This window comes from Pongo abelii, chromosome 6 (assembly GCF_028885655.2).
Source record: "Pongo abelii isolate AG06213 chromosome 6, NHGRI_mPonAbe1-v2.0_pri, whole genome shotgun sequence".
Lineage (NCBI taxonomy): Eukaryota > Metazoa > Chordata > Mammalia > Primates > Hominidae > Pongo > Pongo abelii.
In genome coordinates this window covers 126328163-126351977 of record NC_071991.2, presented here as the reverse complement: position 1 = coordinate 126351977, position 23815 = coordinate 126328163, and the positions used below count along the sequence as shown (strand labels likewise).

Below are 23815 nucleotides of genomic sequence, written 5' to 3'. Positions count from 1 at the left end.
GGCTGGAGAGAAGTGGTGTTGGGATTGGCACCAAGGAGTCTGGTTTTTAGGACAGCTCTCTTCCTAGTGCTGTACGAGAGAGTCACTTTTCCCCTTACAGTCAGCGGTGCTTTTTGTATTTGTGGGAGAAGAGCATTGATCCATCAGCCTGGTTGTCCGGCAGTTCGGCCAGATCACACCAGCACCAATGCATTGCTCAGCACCCTGAAGTATACTTCAGGGCTGGGTATCAATAAACTGGATATAATATGAATTATACAAATTAATCTTTTTTGGGTGAAAGCTACTTTTCTCCCTCCTCTACATCTGGATTCCAAAGAGAAAACCGTCGAGGAAAGCCTTTGAGTGTGATAAGAGAGATGGGGTCGGGGTAGTTTGGTGCTCCTTTTACTGAATTAGGATTTTTTTTTTCTATTCTCTTTCCCCGGGGTTCTCTGTATCATATTTCCTTTTCTGAAATGAATTTCACTCTGTTTATGTTCAGAAGAATGCAGACCTACTTAGTACTTTCCCACCCCAGCATGTCACAACCGTCCCTCAGAAAATCTTCGAGCAAGGCTCCTTGTGGGTGTAGGCAGTTAATTTGTGCTCTCATTGAAACAGGAATTAAAAGAAATTAAAGAGCGTGTAAGCAGAAACTCAGCTGTATGTAAGAAAACCCAATTCCCCCAAGAAAGAAAAAGAGCTGGAGTCCTTTAAAAATTAACTGCCTATTTTTCTGTGTCTAGTAAGCCTTATCTCTCCTCCTTTCCCAGGCATTGTGAAAACCCTGTTTCCCTAGCTATGCAGTTGCAAGGTCACTAGACGGATAAACTCAAGTAGTAAAACATGTTTTTCCTTGAAAAGTAACAAATGATGTAATGCATGTCTCAATTAATTGAATAACTGTCTTTGCTTCTCGCTTTTGTATTATACTTTCCCCTGCACAGATCTCCCCCCACCCTACGAAATGCTTAAAAGGTAACTTAACTCTTTCTTCAAGGCTCAGTCCTTTGGATGTTAATCTGACTGAGCCAGTGCACCTAAATAATAAATATCCTCCTGAACCCCACTGGTCTCTCTGATTCCTTAAAAAAAATTCCATAACATCATGATTCATGGAAGTTCAAGATCTCGGTTCAGTGTCCTCCACTTCTAGCCCCTCCCACCAGTTTGCATTTGCTTTGCAATTGAAATCCAGTGAAATGCTGGCTATGACTCAGGGTGGTTCTGAGCTGAAGAGCCAGACAAAGGCAGATGCTGTCCTCAGCACGCAAACCCTGAATTGGGTTTAATTGAGGGAAAAGAAATGTGTTTGGTGCTGGATTTCTGGCTGTCTTAGGTTGTGCAGCTGCAGGAATTTGGTCTAGAGTACGTGCCCTGAGGGCTGGTAAGTCAGGAGAAGTTGAGTCAGGAGAGGTTGGTGCCATGTGGCCTTTTCTCCACAAACAGCCACCAAGATTCAGCCAACACTGCCCCCTGACAATTATAACTTCAAGTTTATAGTGTCATTGTTTTGGGGGGCAGGGGAACTCCAGCTGTGTTGTTTTTGATAAAATACGCTTGTTAAGAATGTAAGTAATCACTGGGTGGCGGCCTGTGCCTGTAGTCCCAGCTACTTAAGAGGCTGAGGCAGGAGGATCGCTTGAGCTCAGGTATTCAAGGCTAGCCTGGGCAACACAGCCAGACTCTCTCTTTAGTTGTGCAGTGGAACAGGCTGGGCTGCGGGCAGCGTCGCCTCACGCGGAACAGAGCTGAGCTGAAGCGGGACCCAGAGCCTGAGTAGCCGCCGCCATGGTGATCAAATTTCTGCAAGTCATCAAGCCCTTCCGTGTCATCCTGCTGGAAATTCAGAAGCTGGAGAGGAGGATTCAGTTTAAGGAGAAAATGCTGTGGACCGCTATTGCCCTCTTTATCTTAGTGTGCTGCCAGATTCCCCTATTTGGTATCATGTCTTCAGATTCAGTTGACCCTTTCTATTGGATGAGAGTGATTCTAGCCTCTAACAGAGGCACATTGATGGAGCTGGGGATCTCTCCCATTGTCATGTCTGGCCTTATAATGCAACTCTTGGCTGGTGCCAAGATAATTGAAGTTGGTGGCACCCCAAAAGACCAAGCTCTCGTCAATGAAGCCCAAAAGTTACTTCACATGATCATTACTATTGGCCAGTTATCGTGTATGTGATGACAGGGATGTACAGGGACCCTTCTGAAATGGGTGCTGGAATTAAAAAAATAAATTAATTTTTAAAAACTATAATAAATGTAAACAATCACTATAAAGAAAAAATTCAGGCTGGGCATGATGGCTCACGCCTGTAATCCTGGAATTTTGGGAGGTTGAGGCAGGAGGATCACTTGAGGCCAGGAGTTTGAGACTAGCCTGGGCAACATAGCGAGATCTTATCTCTACAAAAAATTTAAAAAATTAGCATAATGGCACAGGCCTGTAGTTCCAGCTACTTGGGAGGCTGAGGTGGGAGGATCACTTGAATCCAGAAGTTTGAGGCTGTGAGAGCTATGATCCCACCACTGCACTCCAGCCTGGGCAACAGAGCAAGAACCTGTCTATAAAAAAAAGGATTCAAATGATGTGAACCTTATTAATGCATTCAACAACTATTTGTTTTCTGTCTACCATATTCCAGCCACTGTTCAAAGCACTGGGGATATGGCAGTGACCAACACAGAGTTTCTGTTTGCATTGTTGACCTAAATGAAAGAGGCAGAGACACAAAATATAATTTGAAGAGTTTACTAGAGGCCAGGCAAAGTGGCTCATGCCTGTAATCCCAGCACTTTGGGAGGCTGAAGTGGGAGGATCGCTTGAGGCAAGGAATTCAAGACCAACCCTGGCAACAAAACAAGACTGCATCTCAACAACAACAACAAAAAATTTAAAAATTAGCTGGGCATGGTGGTGCACAACTGTAGTCCCAGCTACTTGGTAGGAGCTACTCAGCAGGGGTATTACTTGAGTCCAGGAGTTTGAGGCTGCAGTGAGCCATGATTGCGCTGCTGCTCTCTAGCCTGGGTGACAGAGAAAGACCCTGTCTCAGAAAGAATTTATTTGAGACAAAGTGAGAAGAGCTGCCCAGAAGTCTCAGACCCAAGTACCCTTGGATATGAGCTCCATTTGGCCTTTATTATAGCAGGTTTTTAAAGTCAAAAAAGGGGAAAAGCTAGTAGGCCGATACAAAGTTATCTGTCAAAAATTCTAATTGGTTTATAGAAATAACATTGACTATTGAGTGCCATACACTGTTAAGCTACAGAATGTGGGTTATGGTGTCAGGTATGGCATTATTAGGTTAATTTTAGTTAATTTTCAGCTACTTGTGGCAATAGCAAGCAGTTTCAAGAGACGAATACATAGTTCAAAATGGGGAAGTAGGGCGTGATTGTTATCTCATTTTCATGCCTCTCTGCGCCTGATAATTTAAAATAATTCTCATTCCTCAGATTAAAGCTATTTTCTTTTCTCATCAGGGAACTTACACTTTAATGAAGGGAGTAGCTAAAAACAACACAAGTATGGAATGTGTCAAGTGGTGATAGTGCCATGAAGAAAAACACAAAAAAGAAAATATAAACCGGCTGGGCGCAGTGGCTCACACCTGTAATCCCAGCACTTTGGGAGGCCGAGGCAGGTGGATCACTTGAGGTCAGGAGAACGAGACCAGCCTGGCCAACATGGTGAAACCCCATCTCTACTAAAAATAGAAAATTAGCCAGGTGTGGTGGTGAGCACCTGTAATCCCAGCTCGGGAGGCTGAGGCAGGAGAATTGCTTGAACCTGGGAGGTGGAGATGGCAGTGAGCCGAGAAGGCGCCACTGAACTCCAGCCTGGGCGACAGAGGGAGACTCTGTCTTAAAAAAAAAAAAGAAAGAAAGAAAATATAAACCACTCAAAATCTCATCACCAGAGATAACCATTGTTAACATTTTGTTGTCTATTCTTCCAAACCCCTCTCTTTGCCAATATACAAATATGTTTTTGTATCAACAAGCATTTTTACAGGCTGATTCATAACCTGTTTCTTTTCCAATAATATTTCTGAGATATCTTTTTATATCAATAAACAAAAACTGATACAATTTTGTTTCTAGCTTTTATTTTTTTCTATGTCATGAGTCATCAAGCAATTTATTTTAATATGGAAAACTTTAAACATATAGAAAAGTAGAGAGAATGGTAAACACATTTATTTATTCCCTATAACATTATTATTTTGCCATATTTGCTTTACCTTCTTTTTGTTTATATATGTTAAACTCAATTATAGACATGATGAGCAGGTTACCTGTTCTGTTTCCACCCCAACTAAGTGAGCTATAATTCAATTCAAAGTGCTGTTGGTTATTTAAAAAACAGCAACTTTTTTTTTTTTTTTTTTGAGACAGGTTCTCGCTCTTGTTCAGGCTGGAGTGCAGTGGCACGATCTTGGCTCATTTCAACCTCTGCCTCCCAGGCTCAGGTGATCCTCCCACCTCAGCCTCCCCAGTAGTTGGGACCACAGGTGCTCACCACCACTCCTGGTTAATTTTTTTTTTTTTTTTTTGTAGAGATGGGGTTTCGCCATGTTGCTCAGGCTGGTCTCAAACTCCTGAGCTCAAATGATCCACCTGCCTCGGCCTCCCAAAGTGCTGGGATTATAAGCATGTGCCTCCATGCCCAGCCCAATTCTGATGTTATTTACCCAGAGTTAGTATCAGACTCCATGGCATTAAGGGCTTAGTCTTTTATAAGATGCTCTCATTTCAGACATCAGCCTCACTTTGGGATGTCCCTAAGCACTTGCACTTTTGACCAACTGGCTGCAAACTCAGGGGTTCCCACAGTCCCCACATGCTTGATAATTTGCTAGAACAACTCACAGAACTCAGGAAAGCATAATACTTATGATTAAAGTTTTATTATAAAACATGGCCGGGAGTGGTGGCTCACACCTGTAATCGTAGCACTTTGGGAGGCAGAGGCAGATGGATCACTTGAGGTCAGGAGTTTGAAACTAGCTTGGCTAACATGGTGAAACCCCGTCTCTACTAAAAATATAAAAAAATTAGCTGAGCGTGTTGGTGTGTACCTGTAATCCCAGCTACTTGGGAGGCTGAGGCAGGAGAATTGCTTGAACCCAGGAGGTGGAGGTTGCAGTGAGCTGAGATCGCACCACTGTACTCCAGCCTGGGTGATGGAGTGAGACTCCATCTCAAAAAATCTCAAAAAAAAAAAAAAAAAAAAAAAACATTGTTAGAGGCCTGGGAGGAAGACAGAGTTTCCATCCCCTCTCCTGGAATCACGGGGCATCACCATTTCAGCACACCAATGTGTTAAACTAGGAACAGCCACTGAACTTTTGTGTTTAGAGTTTTTGCTGGGGTTTCAAGGTGTAGGCATGTTTGATTAAACAATTGGCCACATGATTGAACTCATCTTAAGCTCCTCTCTCTCCTAGAGTTCCTACCAGCGTTCCAATGGGCCCAGAGTCCCAACCTTCTAAACACATGGTTGGTCTTTCTGGTCACCAAACCTATCCTGAAGTTATCTAGGGGTCTGCACAGAGTCACTTAATTACTGTAATGAAGGCATTGCCATCGCTTGGAAAATTTCAAGAGCATTTGAAGCACTGTGCCAGGAACGGGGGATGAAGACTTGATATATTCTTTATTATACTACATTGCGCCTAAGTATTTTAGGATATGCAAAACCATAGTACATTGAAGGTATTGTAAGTCAAAAGTGCAGACCGGGTACAGTGGCTCACACCTGTAATTCCAGCATGTTGGGCAGCCAAAGTGGGTGGATTGCTTGAACTCAGGAGTTTGAGACCAGCCTGGGCGACATGGTGAAACCTCCTCTCTACCAAAAGTAAAAAGAAATTAGCCGGGTGTGGTGGTGCCTGCCTGTGGTCCCCGCCACTTGAGGGGCTGAGGCAGGAGAATCACTTGAGTGTGGGAGGTTGAGGCTGTAGTGAGCTGAGATTGTGCTCCTTTACTCCAGCCTGGGTGACAGAGTGAGACCCTATCTCACACATAAAAAGCGCATTTTCAATTTATGATTTTTGTTTTTCTTTTCCTTTCTTTCTTTCTTTTTTTTAGAGACGGGGTCTCACTCTGTCACCCAGGCTGAAGTGCAGTGGTGCGATCTCGGCTTACCGCAGCCTCAACCTCCCTGGCTTAAGTGATTCTTCTGCCTCAGCCCCCACAAGTAGCTGTTTTGCACCACTGTGAAGTCAAAAAATCATGTCGGGGACTGTCTGTACCTCTAAATAAGTAAGGACATTTTCCTATGTAGCCCCAATATCATTACCATATGTAACAAAATTAATGAGAGTCGTTTCTGCTTGGTTTTCAGTGGCTGCCTAGTATCCAAAGCATGCGTATATCCTAAAGTTCTTGATGGACATCAAGATGCCTATTGATGGACATTGAGGATATTTCTACTTTTTCATTAGGGGAAACCACACTAGGATGAACATTCTTACGCATACATCTTTTTATCCTATAAGTGTCCTGTTACTACCTGAGAAAATTGTGACTGCTTGTTTTCCTAGCAGGGAGCTGTGAAATCCAATTCAAAGGCATCGTCTTTAAAAAAAAAATCTTTCTTTTCTTTTGTTCACATCAGGCAGGTAATGTGCAGATGTGGTAACAAGGTTGGAGGGAGGTACGTCTCACACATGCACATGAAACTCCAGTCATCATGCTTATCAACTACAAAAGAATCAAGGTATTGTCTTTCAGTGAAGCATAACATGTCCCTGTCCCTGGTGCAGTCAGCATGGCTTTGCCTGAACTTTTACTATAATCTGTGTACCAAAGAAGTCTGATGTTATCGTATTCTTTTGGGCAAGGATGAGGGCCTTCTACTAACTCTTCAAGGCCAGTGGGCATAATGACAGATGCTATGGACTGAGTTGTGTCCCCCCAAAATTCATATGTTGACACCCTAGCCCCCAATGTGACTGTATCCAGACATAGTGTCTTTAGGAGGTAATTAAGGTCACATGAGGTATAAGGTAGAGCCCTAATCCAAGAGGACTGTGGCCTTACAAGAAGAGGAGCAAGAAAGTGGTGATCTGCAAGCCAGGAAGAGGGCCCTCTCCAGAACTTGATCAGGCTGGTACCCTGATCTCGAACTTCCAGCCTCCAAAACTGTAAGAAAATAAATTTCCCTTCTTCAAGCTGGTATTTTGTTATGGTAAGTCAAGCTAAGATTTTGATGAAGTTGGACTTCAAAATTCTTGGTGGAAGTGACAGAAACTTAATTTGAATTAGCTTAAGAAAAAAAGACTATTTCTTCAAAGAACTCTAGGAAAGAAAACAATGGGTATTAGAGTAAAACCACTGGCCTCTGACACACTGCCTTTGCAACTTCTCTGCAAAGTGCAGTGGTTCACTTTACCCTGAGGTTGGAGGATGATGTGGGGTGGGGTGGGGTGGGTGTCAAGAGGCTAGAAGAGAATTAAGGAGGCCTCTGTGGGGCCACAACCTATGCTTATTATTGTAACCTGAGGTTCATCACAAATCATGGGTTCCATCTCGTGGCAGATCAAAGCTTTTTTTTGGCAGGGGGTGGGGGGTACAGAATCTTGCTCTGTTGCCCAGGCTGGAGTGCAGTGGCGCAATCTTGGCTCACTGCAACCTCCGCCTCCCAGGTTCAAGTGATTCTCCTGCCTCAGCCTCCTGAGTAGCTGGGATTACAGGCGCATGCCACCACACCTGGCTAATTTTTGCATTTTTAGTAGAGATGGGATTTCGCCATGTTGGCCAGGCTGGTCTTGAACTCCGGACCTCAGGTGATCCACTCACCTCTGCCTCCCAAAGTGTTGGGATTACAGGTGTGAGCCACCTCGCCTGGCCAGATCAAAGCTTTTATGGAAGGTTTCATGGTATTGCCTGTAAAGAACTGGAGTGCTTGAGGTACAGCCCTCAATCTTTGGATAATCTCACCCCAAGTCAGTAAAAGAAACACCCTCTCCCTCTCCCTCTCCCTCTCCCTTTCCCTCTCCCTCTCCCTCTCCCTCTCCCCTTTCTTCGGTCTCCCTCTGTTGCTGAAGCTGGACTGTACTGCTCGCTGCAACCTCCCTGCCTCGAGCTCCTGTGACTCTCCTGCCTCGGCCTGCCGAGTACCTGGGATTGCAGGCGCGCGCCGCCACGCCTGAATGGTTTTTGTATTTTTGGTGGAGACGGGGTTTCGCTGTGTTGACCGGGCTGGTCTCCAGCTCCTGGCCTCGAGTGATCTGCCTGCCTCGGCCTTCCAAGGTGCTGGGATTGCAGACGGAGTCTCGCTCACTCAATGCTCAATGTTGCTCAGGCTGGAGTGCAGTGGCGTGATCTCGGCTCGCTACAACCTCCACCTACCAGCCTCCTGCCTTGGCCTCTTAAAGTGCTAAGATTACAGCCTCTGCCCGGCCGCCACCCCATCTAGGAAGTGAGGAGCGTCTCTGCCTGGCCGCCCATCGTCTGGGATGTGAGGAGCCCCTCTGCCCGGCCGCCCCATCTGGGAAGTGAGGAGCGCCTCTGCCCGGCCGCCATCCCGTGTAGGAAGTGGTGAACGTCTCTGCCTGGCCGCCCATCGTCTGGGATGTGAGGAGCGCCTCTGCCCGGCTGACCCGTCTGGGAAGTGAGGAGCGCCTCTGCCCAGTCACCCAACGTCTGGGAAGTGAGGAGCGCCTCTGCCCGGCCGCCCCGTCTGGGAGGTGAGGAGCACCTCTGCCCGGCTGCTCCGTCTGGGAGGAAGTGAGGAGTGCCTCTGCCTGGCCGCCCCGTCTGGGAGGTGAGGAGCGCCTCTGCCCGGCTGCCACCCCGTCTGGGAGGTGAGGAGCGCCTCTGCCCGGCTGCCACCCCGTCTGGGAGGAAGTGAGGAGCACCTCTGCCCGGCTGCCCCGTCTGGGAGATGAGGAGCACCTCTGCCCGGCCGCCCCGTCTGGGAAGTGAGGAGCGCCTCTGCCTGGCCGCCACCCCGTCTGGGAGGAAGTGAGGAGCGCCTCTGCCCGGCTGCCCCATCTGGGAAGTGAGGAGCGCCTCTGCCCGGCCGCCACCCCGTCTGGGAGGTGAGGAGTGCCTCTGCCCGGCTGCCACCCCGTCTGGGAGGTGAGGAGCGCCTCTGCCCGGCCGCCACCCCATATGGGAAGTGAGGAGCGCCTCTGCCCGGCCACCACCCCGTATGGGAGGAAGTGAGGAGCGCCTCTGCTTGGCCACCACCCCGTCTGGGAGGAAGTGAGGAGCGCCTCTGCCCGGCTGCCCCATCTGGGAAGTGAGGAGCGCCTCTGCCCGGCCGCCACCCCATATGGGAAGTGAGGAGCGCCTCTGCCTGGCCACCCCGTCTGGGAGGTGAGGAGCGCCTCTGCCCTGCCGCCCTGTCTGGGAGGTGAGGAGCGCCTCTGCCCGGCTGCCCCATCTGGGAAGTGAGGAGCGCCTCTGCCCGGCCGCCACCCCGTCTGGGAGGAAGTGAGGAGCGCCTCTGCCTGGCCGCCCCGTCTGGGAAGTGAGGAGCGCCTCTGCCCGGCCACCCCGTCTGGGAAGTGAGGAGCACCTCTGCCCGGCCGCCCCCTCTGGGAAGTGAGGAGCGCCTCTGCCTGGCCGCCACCCCGTCTGGGAAGTGAGGAGTGCCTCTGCCTGGCCGCCGCCCCGTCTGGGAAGTGAGGAGCGCCTCTGCCCGGCCGCCCCCTCTGGGAAGTGAGGAGCGCCTCTGCCTGGCCGCCACCCCGTCTGGGAGGAACTGCCCGGCGGCCCCGTCTGGGAAGTGAGGAGCGCCTCTGCCCGGCCACCCCATCTGGGAGGAAGTGAGGAGCGCCTCTGCCTGGCTGCCCCATCTGGGAAGTGAGGAGCGCCTCTGCCCAGCCGCCACACCGTCTGGGAAGTGAGGAGCGCCTCTGCCCGGCCACCCCGTCTGGGAGGTGAGGAGCGCCTCTGCCCGGCCGCCCCGTCTGGGAGGTGAGGAGCGCCTCTGCCCGGCCGCCCTGTCTGGGAGGTGTACCCAACAGCTCCGAAGAGACAGCGACCATCGGGAGCGGGCCATGAGAACGATGGCGGTTTTGTTGAAGAGAAGGGGGGGAGGTGTGGGGAAAGGAAGGAGAGATCAGATTGTTGCTGTGTCTGTGTAGAAAGAGGTGGGCATAGGAGACTCCATTTTGTTCTGACTAGGAGAAATTCTTCTGCCTTGGGATGCTGTTGATCTATGGCCTTTCCCCCAGCCCCCTGCTCTCTGAAACATGTACTGTGTCAACTCAGGGTTAAACGGATTAAGGGCGGTGCAAGATGTGCTTTGTTAAACAGATGCTTGAAGGCAGCATGCTCTTTAAGAGTTATCACCACTCCCTAATCTCAAGTACCCAGGGGCACAAACACTGCAGAAGGCCGCAGGGACCTCTGCCTAGGAAAACCAGAGACCTTTGTTCATGTGTTTACCTCCTGACCTTCTCTCCACTATTATCCTATGACCCTGCCATATCCCCCTCTCCGAGAAACACCCAAGAATGATCAATAAATACTTCATAAATTAAAAAAAAAAAAAGTAAAAGAAACACTCATTATCTCTTTCCTTCTTTCCTTCAGAGAATCCATATTTAGCTTGCTTGCAGAAGGAAGGAGTCGGGGCTCTTTTTGTTGGGGGTGGGTTTGGTCTCATTAAACTTTGCATTAGAGTCCAGTTTTCCTAGGGTTACCATTGTGCCTAATGACAAAATTTATAGGGGTTTTGGTATTTTAAATATTTCACGTATTTCTAATATTTTATTTCAAATGTATTATTCTAACAATATTCGACATCTCTGGTGCATTTATTTGGTGCTTAAAGATGCACATCTCAATCACTCCTTTGTCTTTAGCCACCAACTAGAAACTGACAACTCTCAAATCTGGATTTTCAACCCACCCCCTGGGCTTCAGTCCCACACATGCTGCAGCCTGCTGGTCTTGGCTGTCTGTTAAGTGCCTCAATATTCAACATGGCTAAGATTAAACTCATCTTCATCCTCGTATCCTTTTCTGTTTCCATAAAAGCCATTTCTTCCTTTAGGTTCCATATCTCAAAAGCCTGGGTTTTCTTCCCTCTTGTCATACCTTGCAGCTTAAGTAATCACCGTATCAAGATTCTTCCTCCTAAGTTCCTAAATACCTCTCTATCTCCATGCCCACCGCCAACACTTTACTCCAGGCTACCATCACTCCTCACCACGATTATTACAATCATTTCTTATTTCTGTTCTAGCCACCTTCCCTGCCCAAGCCATTTCATGTTAAACTAGACTTTTTTTTTTTTTTGAAGACTAAAGAACGAAGAAACATGTCACTTAAGACATTTGCTAAGCACCCACTATGTATCAGGTAAGGGCATGAGGTCACAAAGATGGGTTAAACACTGTTTAGCTTCATTTCTTACTCCTACCCAACGTCAACTCTATCCTTCAGCTACTTTCAGTCTTCAGAACATAATTTTTTCCCTTGCCTCCAGGCTTTCATACTGTTGCCTCTGCCTACAATACTAAACCCTTTGCCTAATTGCTTCCTATTTATCTATCAGTCTGGTCTCAGTTTAGACATAATTTCTCCAGATGGTGTTCCCAATCTCTCTACTCTGGGTTAGGTATCACCTCTATTTTTTTTTCTTTTTTCTCCAACTGTTAGCTAAATATCCATGTGGTGTTTTAATAATTCCTAACCATAGAACTTTTAAAAATAAGTTTTATTGAAATGCAGTTCACATTGCCATAAAATTCATCCTTTTAAAACATATATAAAACATATGTCAGTGGTTTTTAGTATATTCATGAGGTTTTTCTGAACATCACCACTAATTCCAGAGCATTTATTTCCGTTAGTATAAAAAAAAAAAAAACCCAAAACAAAAAACCAACCCTATGCATCAGCAGTCTCTCCTTACTCATCCTTCTCATGGAAATGACCAATCTACCGTCTATATTTAGAATTTTGCTTACTCTGAACATTTTATGTAAATGGAATCATGTAATTAACTTGCCTTTTGTGTCTGGCCACTTTCACTTAGCATAATTTTTCAAGTTTATCTATATTGTAGCATCTATCCGTACTTCATTCCTTTTAAGGGTCAAATAACATTTCATTGTATGGATATAGGACACTTTGTTTATCCGTGCATCAAATGATGGATATTGGGGCTGTTTCTGCCGTCTATTATGAATAATGCTGCTATGAATATGCATGTGCAAGTGTTTGTATGCACACACGTTATCATTTATCTTGAATATACACCTAAGTGTAGAACTACTGGTTCATATGATAATTCTATGTTTAACATTTTTTTGAAGAGCTGCCAAACTGTTTTTCAACATGGCTGCACCATGATACAATCCCATGAATAGTGTATGAGAGTTCTGATTTGTCCACATTCTCACCAGCATTTATCATTTTTTAAATTTTAGTTTTTCTAGTGGGTGTGAAGTTGTATCTCACTGCAGTTTTTGATTTGTATTTCCCTGAGGGCTAATGATGAGAATCTTTTCATGTGCATTTGTATATCTTCTTGGAAGAAATGTCTATTCAAATTCACTGTCCATTTAAAAAACTGAATTATCTGAGGCCAGGCACGGTGGCTCACGCCTGTAATCCCAGCACTTTGAAAGGCTGAGGCGGGTGGATCACTTGAGGTCAGGAGTTCGAGACCAGCCTGGCCAACATGGTGAAGCCCTGTCTCTACTAAAAATACAAAAATAAGCCAGGCATGGTTGTGGGCACCTGTAATCCCAGCTACGCGGGAGGATGAGGCACAAGAATCGCTTGAACCCAGGAGGAGGAGGTTTCAGTGAGCTGAGATTGTGCCATTGTACTCTAACCTGGGCAACAGAGTGAGACTCCATCTCAAAACAAAAAAACAAAACACACACACACCCACCCACCCAAAAACTGAGTTGTCTTTTCATTGTTGAATTGTAAGAGTTCTTTATATACTCTGGATACTAATCAGTTATCAGATATGTTATTTGCACATTCCCTTCCATGTTGTGGACTGTTACTTCACTTTCTTGATAGTGTCCTTTGATACACACAAAAAAATTTGTTTTGAGATATGGTCTCACTGTTTCCCATGCTGGAGTGCAGTGGCACAATCTCTGCTCACTGCAACCCCCACCTCCTGGGCTAAAGCAATACTCCCACCCCAGCCTCCTGAGTAGCTGGGATTAAAGGCACCCACCACCATGCCCTGCTAATTTTTTTGCATTTTTTTGGTAGAGACAGAGTTTCATTTCATTACCCAGGCTGGTCTTGAACTCCTGGCCTCAGGTAATCCTCTTGCCTCGGCTTCCCAAAATGTTGGGATTATAGTTGTGAGCCACCAAGCCCAGCACTAAATCTTTTTTTAATGAATGAATGGATTAGGTAACTAAAATATCAAGTTTCTTTTTTCTGTCTAAAATTGTATCAACTCTGTGCAGTAACATTGTTTTCATCATGTTGTTGGCAATTAAAAATTCCTTGACTAACAATTCAGAAGCAAAGGAACGCACAAGATGATAGGGATTGTGTGATTTAACAGGTTTTGGAGCAACACTGATCTGGATTCAAATCCTAACTTTAAGAACTGTATCCTTGGGCAAATTACATTACTATTTTTCTTTCTTTAAAATGGGTTTTTTTGTTTGTTTTTTAAGTGCCAGGGGTTTATTTCCCTCACATGTGGGATGGCTCACATACACAACACACAAAGGCGTTGGCACCGTGGGAGAGGGCAGCACCCCTGGCTTCTGAGTGGAGGATCTTGGCTTCACAGTGTAAGAAGCGAGAGGATGGTTTCTCTCTCCTCCCCTCACTAGGGCCTAGGGGACCCAGGAGCAAATTCCATCCCTTTCACCTCTCAGCCAAGGAGAAGCCACATTGGTGACATTTAGTTCCAACCATTATAGTAAGTGGAGGAGGGACTGGCCTGGTCCCAACCATTACAAGGTGAAGGTATGCATAGTAAAGGAAGATACAGTTTGGATGAGGCCACAATAGGGGGCAGATGACACCATCAGAAGCATGTGCAGGGGAGGGGCAGTCACTCAGCTTCTGGGCTGCTTAGTTCCTGGGTTGGCAGGAAGGGTAGGGAAGACGGATGGGGCTCATTGTTTGGCATTGATGATGTCTACGAATTCAGGCTTGAGGGAAACACCACCCATGAGGAAGGCATCCACGTCAGGCTGGCTGGCCAGCTCCTTGCAGGTTGCCCTGGTTACAGAGCCTCCATAAATGATACCAGTGCTCTGAGCCACTGCATCAGAGATGTTGGACTTAAGCCATCCTCGGAGCTTCTTCTGTACCTCCTGGGCCTCTTGGGGTGTTGCAGTCTTGCCAGTACCAGTGGCCCACACGGGATCATAGGCCAAGATGACCTTGCTCCAGTCCTTCACATTATCTGCGATGACCTTTGTCTGCTCAAAAACAACCTTCTCAATGATGCCAGCTTCTCTCTCATCTAGCTTCTCCCCAATGCAGGCGATTACTCTGAGTCTCTCTGCCAGAGCATGGGTCACTTTCTGCCCAATCAGCTCATCTGACTCCCCAAAGACATGCCTTTTGAGTGCCCCAGGACCACACCACCCACGTGACTCCTAAGGCTTTGACCATGCCAGGGCTGATCTCCCCAGTAAAGTCCCCATTAGTCACTTTGTAGCAGTTCTGCGGAGCCACAGCAATCTTGGGAGCTAGCTTCTGCGGGGCCAACTCGATACAGGCAGTGCGGAGAGCACAAATCATCTTGGTGTCGGCAGGCACAGTGGCCGCGTTCTGAGTGCCGATGAGCTCCCCCAGACACTTCTTCCGCCCGTTCATCTTCCAGCTCCTCCCCACGAAGAACTTCCTGGAGGGCGCCATGGCGCTGGAGCTGAGGCGCTGTAGGTCAGTGTCAGCGCCTAAAACGGGTTTTATTAATACTTGGCAAGGTTGTTAGGTGGATTAAATGAGATCTTGTAACTACAGTGTTTTACACATTGTGATCATTTATCAAATAGCAGTTATTTGCTAGTGCAAAGGACTAGCAGCAATGTTAATATTAATATACTGTTACCTTTTGTCCCCAATTTCTCCATAGTACAGTTTCCAAGATTTCTATTTTCTTTTGTGAATTGTTAGACCATTGGTATTGGATTCGGACAGAAAGGCATTCACAAAAATACAGTTCAATGTGAGAATAACCCTAAAGATGTATGCAAAATGCTCTGGAGTTAGAGCACCAGGAGCTGTAAGCAGAACGAAGACCTCTTTTGAGCTTAAGAACTAAGTAAAGGGGAGCTGAACAGAGATTCTAGGCATTTTGGATTTATCTCAACGTGGCACATATTTCAGGTTTGTAAAATAGCTCAGTTGACTACGTGTCTGTCTCCTCCACTAGAGCCAGCGTAGGTACCATGTCTTAAGTCATCTTTGGATCTCCACTATTGTGGCCACTCTAGGGAGAGTTGAATTGACGCGCCTTGATCACCAGGGCAGAAAAGGATTCTCTGGAGAGGGATGGGGAAGTCGGAAGGGGTAGGAAAAACCTGGATCCATTTCCAAGGAGCTGAAGGCAGCTCAGATATGGGGCACATCTCGGCGCTAATGTCCCAAGCTGCTAGCGAGGAACAGAGAAAACACCTGCTCTTCTTCCCGGCTCCTGGCCCGGCAGGGTCACTTCCGGGAGGGGGCGGGGAGACAAGAGGAGGCGTGCCGGGAAGGAGGCCGTTTGTAGTGTACCAGGCGGAAGTGTGCCAAAGGTATCGGTGCTGTCGCTTCCGGTCCGGGTAAACGCACCTTAGGTACACTGGTGTGCGGCGTGCGAAGATAGTCTTCTGAGGGCAAGTCAGCGAGTGAAGACGGGAGCGCCAGAATCTGTGGACTCAGAAGTCTAGAGTCAAGTGGAAAAACCGGAAAAAAGGCCAGGAACCTGAATACGACCTAATAGCTGTTTCCGAGGGGGCAACTTCTACGGAGAACCTTCTGCCCTGGTAACGGCCAAAGAGGAGGAGATGGCGCCAGTCAGGGAGCGGCCGTGGCCCAGACAGTGAGGAAGCGCGAAGGCGGAGCAACCGAGGAATCCTCCGGAGAAGAATCAGAGCCGTCGCTACCGCCACTACCGCCACCACCATGGAAGGAGCAAAGCCGACATTGCAGCTCGTGTACCAGGCAGTGCAGGCGCTTTACCACGACCCAGATCCCAGCGGAAAGGAGCGCGCCTCATTTTGGCTTGGGGAGCTGCAGCGTTCGGTGAGGGGCCCAGAGAGGCAGTTCTGTGCCGCGGGGCCGGGGCAGGGTGGAACCTAGGCTCCAGGAGAGAACCAGAGCCCGGCGGTTGACCTCGTGAGGTCCTCCTTGGGGAGGAGCTGCTGTCGTGGGGTGGGGCTGCGAAGCTACATCTTTGCCGCTTTTGGGAAACTAGTCGCACCTGATCGGTCGCGACCTGGCCCTTTCCCCACCCGGTAGAATCTGATTTGTAGGTCTCATACTTTTCGATTATGGCATCAATCTAATGTTAAGTTCTCCCTTTGCCGTTGCTTCTTGGGCCGTGCTTTTCCGTTTTGTCTTCCTCCCACCAAATCCAACCCCAGTGTTTCTCCACCTTCCGCTTAAGAAGGCTTTATTCGTCTCCCCTCCGTGTCCAAGACTTGAATCTGGCACTTTCCTCCCAGTCGTAGCCTTATGCCTCACTCTTTTTGCCTATTTTCACTCCAGTTTGAGTCTGTTCTTCTCGAAACTTCTCAGGTTTCTAGATTCTTACTCATGCGAGTTTTACCGTTGCTTTGGAGTGGCAACATAATATGAAGAAAAAACAGTAATTCTGCTTTCAGAAAATCTTTGGAGTTCTCATTTTGTTTCATATTAATCCTCTAACCTTGTTATTTCTCTGGCTTTTAGATTTTTATTTATAAGATGGGTATCACTGCTGCTTTGATTATTCCATATAAAACTGTATGTGCATCCGGTGAGATATTTAATTGTAGCTTATATCTATTGTATTTCTGCATTCTTTGATTCATGTTTTATGCTTCCTGCCCTAATTTTCCGCCTTTGCTGTGCTTCATTTCTGTGTAAATGTGTATTCTTGGTGATCTGGCTGACTTAGGTTCTAATGTAGGATGTACGTTAAAAATTAAGTACTTTGAAAACTAAAAAGGCTTTTTTACAGGCTGACAAAATACTCACCTTTACCTTTATTTTTGCATTTTATACTTACAACCATATTTTTTTGGCCCCCTTCCGTTTATTTTAACTCATAACTGATACTTAAAGGTGCTCTGCCTTATTAAATGAGCTCCTAGGCTGCAAGTGCATAATATTTAAAAATTTGCAACTTTGACTTTTTAAAAATCTGGTCTTGGTATGGAGCAACCTTGCCTTTTTTTTTTTTTTGAGACAGAGTCTAGTTCTGTCGCCCAGGCTGGAGTGCAGTGGTCCCATCTCAGCTCACTGCAACCTCCTCCTCCCGGGTTCAAGTGATTCTCCTGCCTCAGCCTCCCCAGTAGCTGGGATTACAGGTGCCCGCCATGACACCCGACTAATTTTTTTTTTTTTTTTCTTGAGACAGAGTCTGGCTCTGTTGCCCAGGCTGGAGGAGTGCAGTGGTGCTATCTCGGCTCACTGCAACCTCCTCCTCCCGGGTTCAAGTGATTCTCCTGTCTCAGCCTCCTGAGTAGCTGGGATTACAGGCACACGCCACCACACCCAGCTAATTTTTGTATTTTTTAGTAGAAACGGGGTTTCGCCATGTTGGCCAGGCTGGTCTCGAACTCTGACCTCAGGTGATCTGCCCGCCTGGGCCTCCCAAAGTGCTGGGATTATAGGTGTGAGCCACCGCCCCCCGCTGCAACTTTGACTTTGAATATTAAACCTAAAAAATTGGCGCCCAACTCCTCTTCAGAAAATAAAGGAATACGACTCACTGTAGGCAACACAAGAAAATCATTCACATATGTATGGTCTCATTTAGTGTTTCTGTGATCTCTGGAGAGTCAACAATTCCCTGATCTTTGTATAGTTTTCTAAGGTATAATTAGGAGAAATGCTACACTATACTAAAAAAGTAATCTCTTTCTAATTAAACCTGCTTGTTGTGTGTATTTTAAATCAATATTTGAGTGCTTACCATGTGCCAGCAACTATGCTGGGTGTTTGGATTTGGAAATGAACCAGACAAAAATCTCTGCTTACCACAGAAGGTAGTTGTGATTAAATGAGTTAATATTCTACGAAGAGCTTAGAAAAGTTCTTGGAACATAGAGATTAAAATGTTAGCAATTGTTATTTAAATATTAGTCACTTTTCTCTCCTTACTTTCCAATACTCTATTACAACCTTACATCATCTTCACCATCACAGTTAATAGTCAGAGTCCAGACAGGAACAGATGGCACACTTGACAGGATAATTTGAGTTTATTTTATAAAGATACTATTATAAAGATTTAGGTATAGCGGTGCGACAAGAAATAGTTTGGTGACCTGTAGCTGAACGGTTAACATCCCATAAAAGAGGGAATAGTTACTTGAAAAGTATGGAGTTGGCTGCCTTGAGAGGAATGGTGACTTTCAGCCAAAGGGACATAGCTAGTTTCAGGTGACCTTGAGAGAATGAAGCTGGAGGAATGAATATCCTGACCCTGTTCTCTTAATTTCTTGCTGGGATTCCCCATTGGCCAAACCCAACCGGAAGCCAGGGGACACAGTGACCTGTTGGTAAAGTCTATACAGGTCAGCCTATTGGAGCAGAAAACATGATAGAGGAGGGTGGAAAAGTGGATCTGGAAAATATCCAGCAGTCACACATCATGTTTAGGCAACTTCAGCATCTGGATTGACAGTTCAGCTAACACTTTGGCCTTTTGATTCCTTTACCTCTTCTCTTTAGCCACCTGGTCACACAATCACACCCTGGATCTTGTCTTTACTAAAAAGCCACCACCCAGGCTGGGCGCAGTGGCTCATGCCTGTAATCCCAACACTTTGGGAGGCTGAGGCGGGCGGATCGCTTGAGGTCAGGAATTTGGGACCAGCCTGGCCAACGTGGTGAAAACCCGTTTCTACTAAAAATACAAAAATTAGCTGGGCGTGGTGGTGCGCACCTGTCGTTTCAGCTACTCAGGAGGCTGAGGCAGGAGAATCTCTTGAACCCAGGAGGTGGAGGTTGTAGTGAGCTGAGATCGTGCCACTGCACTCCAGCCTGGGCGACAGAGCACGACTCCATTTCAAAAAAAAAAGTTGTCTGCCAGGCCAGGCCCATTGGCTCACACCTGTAATCCTAGCACTTTGGGAGGCCAAGGTGGAGGATCCCTTGAGCCCAGGAGTTCAAGACCAGCCTGGGCAACATAGCGAGACCTCATTTCTACAAAAAAATAGGAAAATTAGTTGGGTGTGGTGACATTCGCCTATAGTCCCAGCTACTCGGGAGGATCCCTTGAGCCCAGGAGTTCAAGACTGAGTGAGCTATGATTTCGCTACTGCACTCTAGCCTGGGAAACAGCAAGATTGTTAAAAAAAAAAAAAAAAAAAAAAAAAAAGTCATCACACCTCCAAATCACTGATTCAGACATTCTGCTGTGATCATAACCCACTGTTTTCCAGTTTGCTGGCTCAAAAATCTCAAATAACGTCACCTAGTTTTTTTTTTAAATCTTTATGTAGTTTTACTAATAGTTAAGTTTTATTTTTAAAACAAAATTTTGTGGAACCTTTTTTTTCCTGTTGGCAATCAAATACCTCTTTTTTTTTTTTTAACATTTTGGTTTTCTGGGTATCCACAATAAGTCACCCCCAAATCTCAGTACTGTAAATATCCTCATTGTTCAGACTGGTGATTTGTTTTCTTTTTTGGCTGAAGGAAATATCTATCCCAAGAGCCCTCCATTTCCCTGCTCCAGTCTGGCCTGGTTTGCTAGGTCTGTTGGATAATTATTGTCATGGGATTCCATAAACACTGTCCTAGGGAATTCCCTTTGCCTCTTTGTTGTGCTGGATCCACTGATTCTTGGATTCCATGATGTTTTCTTGGGTTACTCTTCCATTTAATGGATCATCGAGAAGGGAACCTTCATCTTTTCTCTCATTGCTTTTCTGTTGGTCTGTTTTTCTTGGGCTGCTTTTACCTTGAGTTCTCTAGTCAGCCTGGGGGTTATAAGCTAGACTGCCAGTGTTCTAAAGCCAGGTCAGGGAATGAAGCCAGGGGATGGATCTCACAACTGAGTGTGTAGGTTTTAATTTAATCTCTTGTTTTTCAGCATGATACTCCTGTCTATAGCTGAGTCTGTTGTCTAAGAGTCCAGAGACCACCTACTTCAATCTTTCCACAGTAAACCTTGAGTCTTCTGTTACGGTGGGAGAGTAGTAGCCTGGTTGCTCAGAGTCAGAGAGGAAATTTAGGAGTCTACTGCTTCTTACACAGATTTTGACCCTTTTATTTATTTTAACTTTTTTCTTTTTTTGTTTTAAGGCTGCATTACTGGCAGATTCCCCCCACCCCACCCTTTTTTTTTTTTGAGACAGAGTCTCGCTGTCTCCCAGGATGGAGTGCAGTGGCGCCATCTCGGCTCACTGCAAGCTCCGCCTCCTGGGTTCACGCCATTTTCCTGCCTCAGCCTCTCGAGTAGCTGGGACTACAGGTGCCCGCCACCATGCCCAGCTAATTTTTTGTATTTTTAGTAGAGACAAGGTTTCACCATGTTAGCCAGGATGGTCTCAATCTCCTGACCTTGTGATCTGCCCACCTCGGCCTTCCAAAGTGCTGGGATTACAGGCGTGAGTGACCGCGCCCAGCCCACCCCACCCTTTTTAAAAAAAGAAAAAAAAGAAAAGAAAAGATGGGGTCTCGCTATATTGCCCAGGTTGGACCCGAACTCTTGGTCTCAGGCAATCCTCTCTCCTCAGTCTCCTGAGTAGCTGAAATTACAGGTGCACACCACCACACCCAGCTCCACTCCTTTATTTTTTGTTCCACCTGTGCATCCGCCTTCAGATGTACCTGTGCTTCCAATTCCCCAGTCTTCCTGGGTTTTGCAACATGAATAGTTTGTCCCTTGCCTTCCCTATTCTCATCTCATCCTCCCTCCCCACCCCCAGGCAAATATCAGCCTTTTCGGATCTGCTAAGACAGTTAACACTGTCCTTTAGCTTTCCAGTTTCCACAGTTCTATTGATATCTGTCACCTGTTTCCATTTTCTTTGTCTTTGTGTGTTTTTGCCTTTTTTAAAAAAGATCTTTACTCTGATTTTTATTAGATTTTTGGAAGGACCTGAGAGCGGACAGCTGTGTTCAATCAGTTAGTTTAGTCATTTTAAACAGAAGTCCCTGCATTAGTTCTTGAATTTTATCAAAACCTCAGTTCATTGACTGTTCCTTACTTTTTCTTTATTAGGTCTTCTTGTTTTTACTTCTCTCCTTATCAAATGTGGATTCCAAGATCTATCATTCTAGTCATTTTATAAATACACCATCACCTTTCCCCTCTAATTTGGTCAAACTTCAGCATGGTTGTATGCAGCTGCTTCTCCTCTTGTCAGATCTAGGTGCTTTGCATCTCTCAATCTTCTGAAATCTCTGGGACCTTGATCTTTTGGTTTATCCTATGTCTTTCTGCATCTTTAGACTCCTTTACTGAGTCTTTCCCATCAGCATCCAAATAGCTGAAATATTTCTCATAGTATACAGATATTTTGGGGTAGAGTGGATGCTGCCTTTGCCCAACTTTACTTTCTTCTCTGCTTTTACTCTTTCCCAACCCTTTCTTCAAATGCAGAAACTAACTCATCTTTTGAAAGCCCAACCTAAATTCTGCTTTGTCCTTCAAGGCTTACCTGCTTCTCTTCAGCCAAAAGTGATTTCAGCCCCCAATGAATGCCTAGAGAACTTTATTTCATTATGTTTTCCTTTTTATAAACCCTTTTGAAAATAAGTGTTTTGCCTCCCCTACTAGACCGGGATTCTTGTCACATTTGTTTATATAGTCCAATACCCATAGTTGAAGAAATAAACCGTGGTTATTAAGATAAACAATCAAGATGCTTCACACACAGGTTCTTAAAAATGTTGATTGTCAGAAGTGCATACATGCAGATACTCAGTTGGATAACTCACATTTTTCTTTATCTGCGAGTTTTATTCATTTTTGCTGTCACTCTTCACCATATACATGGTTAAAAATAAACAATATTTGGCTCCTTTAATGCTCTTCAGTCTTTCCAGTCTTTTTTTCTTTTTTTTTTTAAAAAAAAACCTTTATGAGATGTATATGTTGCCCTCATTTTATACTTGCAAATATTCAGGTACAGAAAGGGAGAGGAACTTTTTGACTCAATAAGGCTCTCTTTGTTTATTTATTTTTTGAGACCGAGTCTCGCTCACTCTGCTGCTTAGGCCGGAGTGCAGTGGCACCATCTTGGCTCACTGCAACCTCCGCCTCCTAGGTTCAAGCGATTCTCTTGCCTCAGCCTCCCAAGTAGCTGGGACTACAGGCGCGTGCCACCATGCCCGGCTAATTTTTGTATTTTTAGTAGAGATGGGGTTTTGCCATGTTGGCCAGGTTTGTCTCAAACTCCTGGCCTTAAGTGATCTGGCTGCCTTGGCCTCCCAAAGTGCTGGGATTAGAGGTGTGAGCCAGTGCACCTGGCCTATTTATTTAGTTTTTTGAGACAGGGTCTCACTCTGTTGCCCAGGCTGTGGAGCACAGGGGTGTGATTACTGCTCACTGCAGCCTTGCTCACCTGAGCCTGGGTTCAGGTGATCTTCCCACCTCAGCCTCTTGGACAGCTGGGACTACAGGCATGCACCACCACACCTGGCTAATGTTTTGTATATTTTGTAGAGTCAGGGTCTTGCCATGTTGCCCAGGCTGGTCTCGAGCCCATGGGCTCAAGCACTTCTCTCACCTCAGACTCCCAAAGTGCTGGGATTACAGACATGAGTCACTGTGCCTGGCCAAGGCTCTCTTTAAGTGGTCACTAAGTGTCATTTGTAACCAAAAGTAATGTGTGTGGTGGTTTTTTTCTTTCCAGAAGATTTTGTCTACTGGAACAAAAGCGTGTTTTAACTGTAGTAATAAGTATAGCATTTTAACATCCATTTGAAATTGGTAAGGCATAGAATTTGTGTGGTTTGCTAAAAAACTACTTTCAAGAATATGTATTTGTGTGAAACTATTATCCTTATTCTTCTCTACCACCCCACCTAATTTAGTATAGTTCAAATGACCTGGTGACAGTAGACGTGGTATAGAGGTATAATTTGAATATGCTTTAGCCTGTACTGTGAGTTAGCATCTTTTCTCTTTCTCTAATATTTGTATAAAACAGCCATTTTCTGAAGAATCTGTATTCATTGCTCTAAACTTCTTCCACCAAAATTTTTGGAGATGTGCAGCCATGGTTATGTTTTATGTGATAGGTAGATATCACTGATAACTTCAAAGTGTTCTGAAACACTTTTTTGAGGCAGATCTTAAAGGAATCTTAGTAGCCTGTCCTGTATATTTAGTAGTTTCATTTGTCCACCCCTACTAACCAAAATTAGTAGAAGTTGTAGAGAGCTATTGAAGGAAAGACCATCTTTTCATAGGGCCAATTACTTAAGCTACTCAGTTATAAGTTTTTAATTTAAGTTGTAAGTAGGAGATAACTTTTACAGAGACAATCTTTGGGTTAGATATTACCTCAAAAGTTTTATAGTTCAGCCTGGAAACTGAAAAGGCATGCTTCAACATGGATGTATGCAGCTTTTTGATGAAAAGCATCAAAAGCATAAAGCAGACGAAGTAAAGTCATGCTTTGATAGACTAAGTTGGCATTGTCATGTTTGGTTTATCACATGTCCATAGGAATTTTCTTCTTAGATATCATATCAGAAAGGTCTTGGGTTGA

At 45.7% G+C, this 23815-nt stretch overlaps 1 protein-coding gene, 1 non-coding gene and 2 pseudogenes across 2 annotated transcripts in view; 2 read left to right on the top strand and 2 right to left on the bottom strand.

Annotated features, from left to right (window-relative positions):
* The first annotated feature begins 1773 nt into the window (after positions 1-1773).
* On the top strand, positions 1774-2225 carry LOC100937428 (protein transport protein Sec61 subunit alpha-like; annotated as a pseudogene).
* A 4378-nt stretch (positions 2226-6603) lies between these two features.
* LOC112134509 (small nucleolar RNA U13) lies at positions 6604-6707 on the bottom strand. Its single transcript, XR_002915925.1, has one exon. It is a non-coding gene; the product is annotated as a small nucleolar RNA U13 (small nucleolar RNA).
* Positions 6708-11656: 4949 nt separating this feature from the next.
* On the bottom strand, positions 11657-15026 carry LOC129060476 (triosephosphate isomerase-like; annotated as a pseudogene).
* Positions 15027-15917: 891 nt separating this feature from the next.
* The window catches only part of TNPO3 (transportin 3), a 97990-nt gene continuing 90092 nt past the window's right edge, over positions 15918-23815 (top strand). The window contains 1 exon segment of the mRNA NM_001133800.1: positions 15918-16181. Within this exon segment, the coding sequence (NP_001127272.1) occupies positions 16062-16181 (120 nt within the window). The 5' untranslated portion in view covers positions 15918-16061.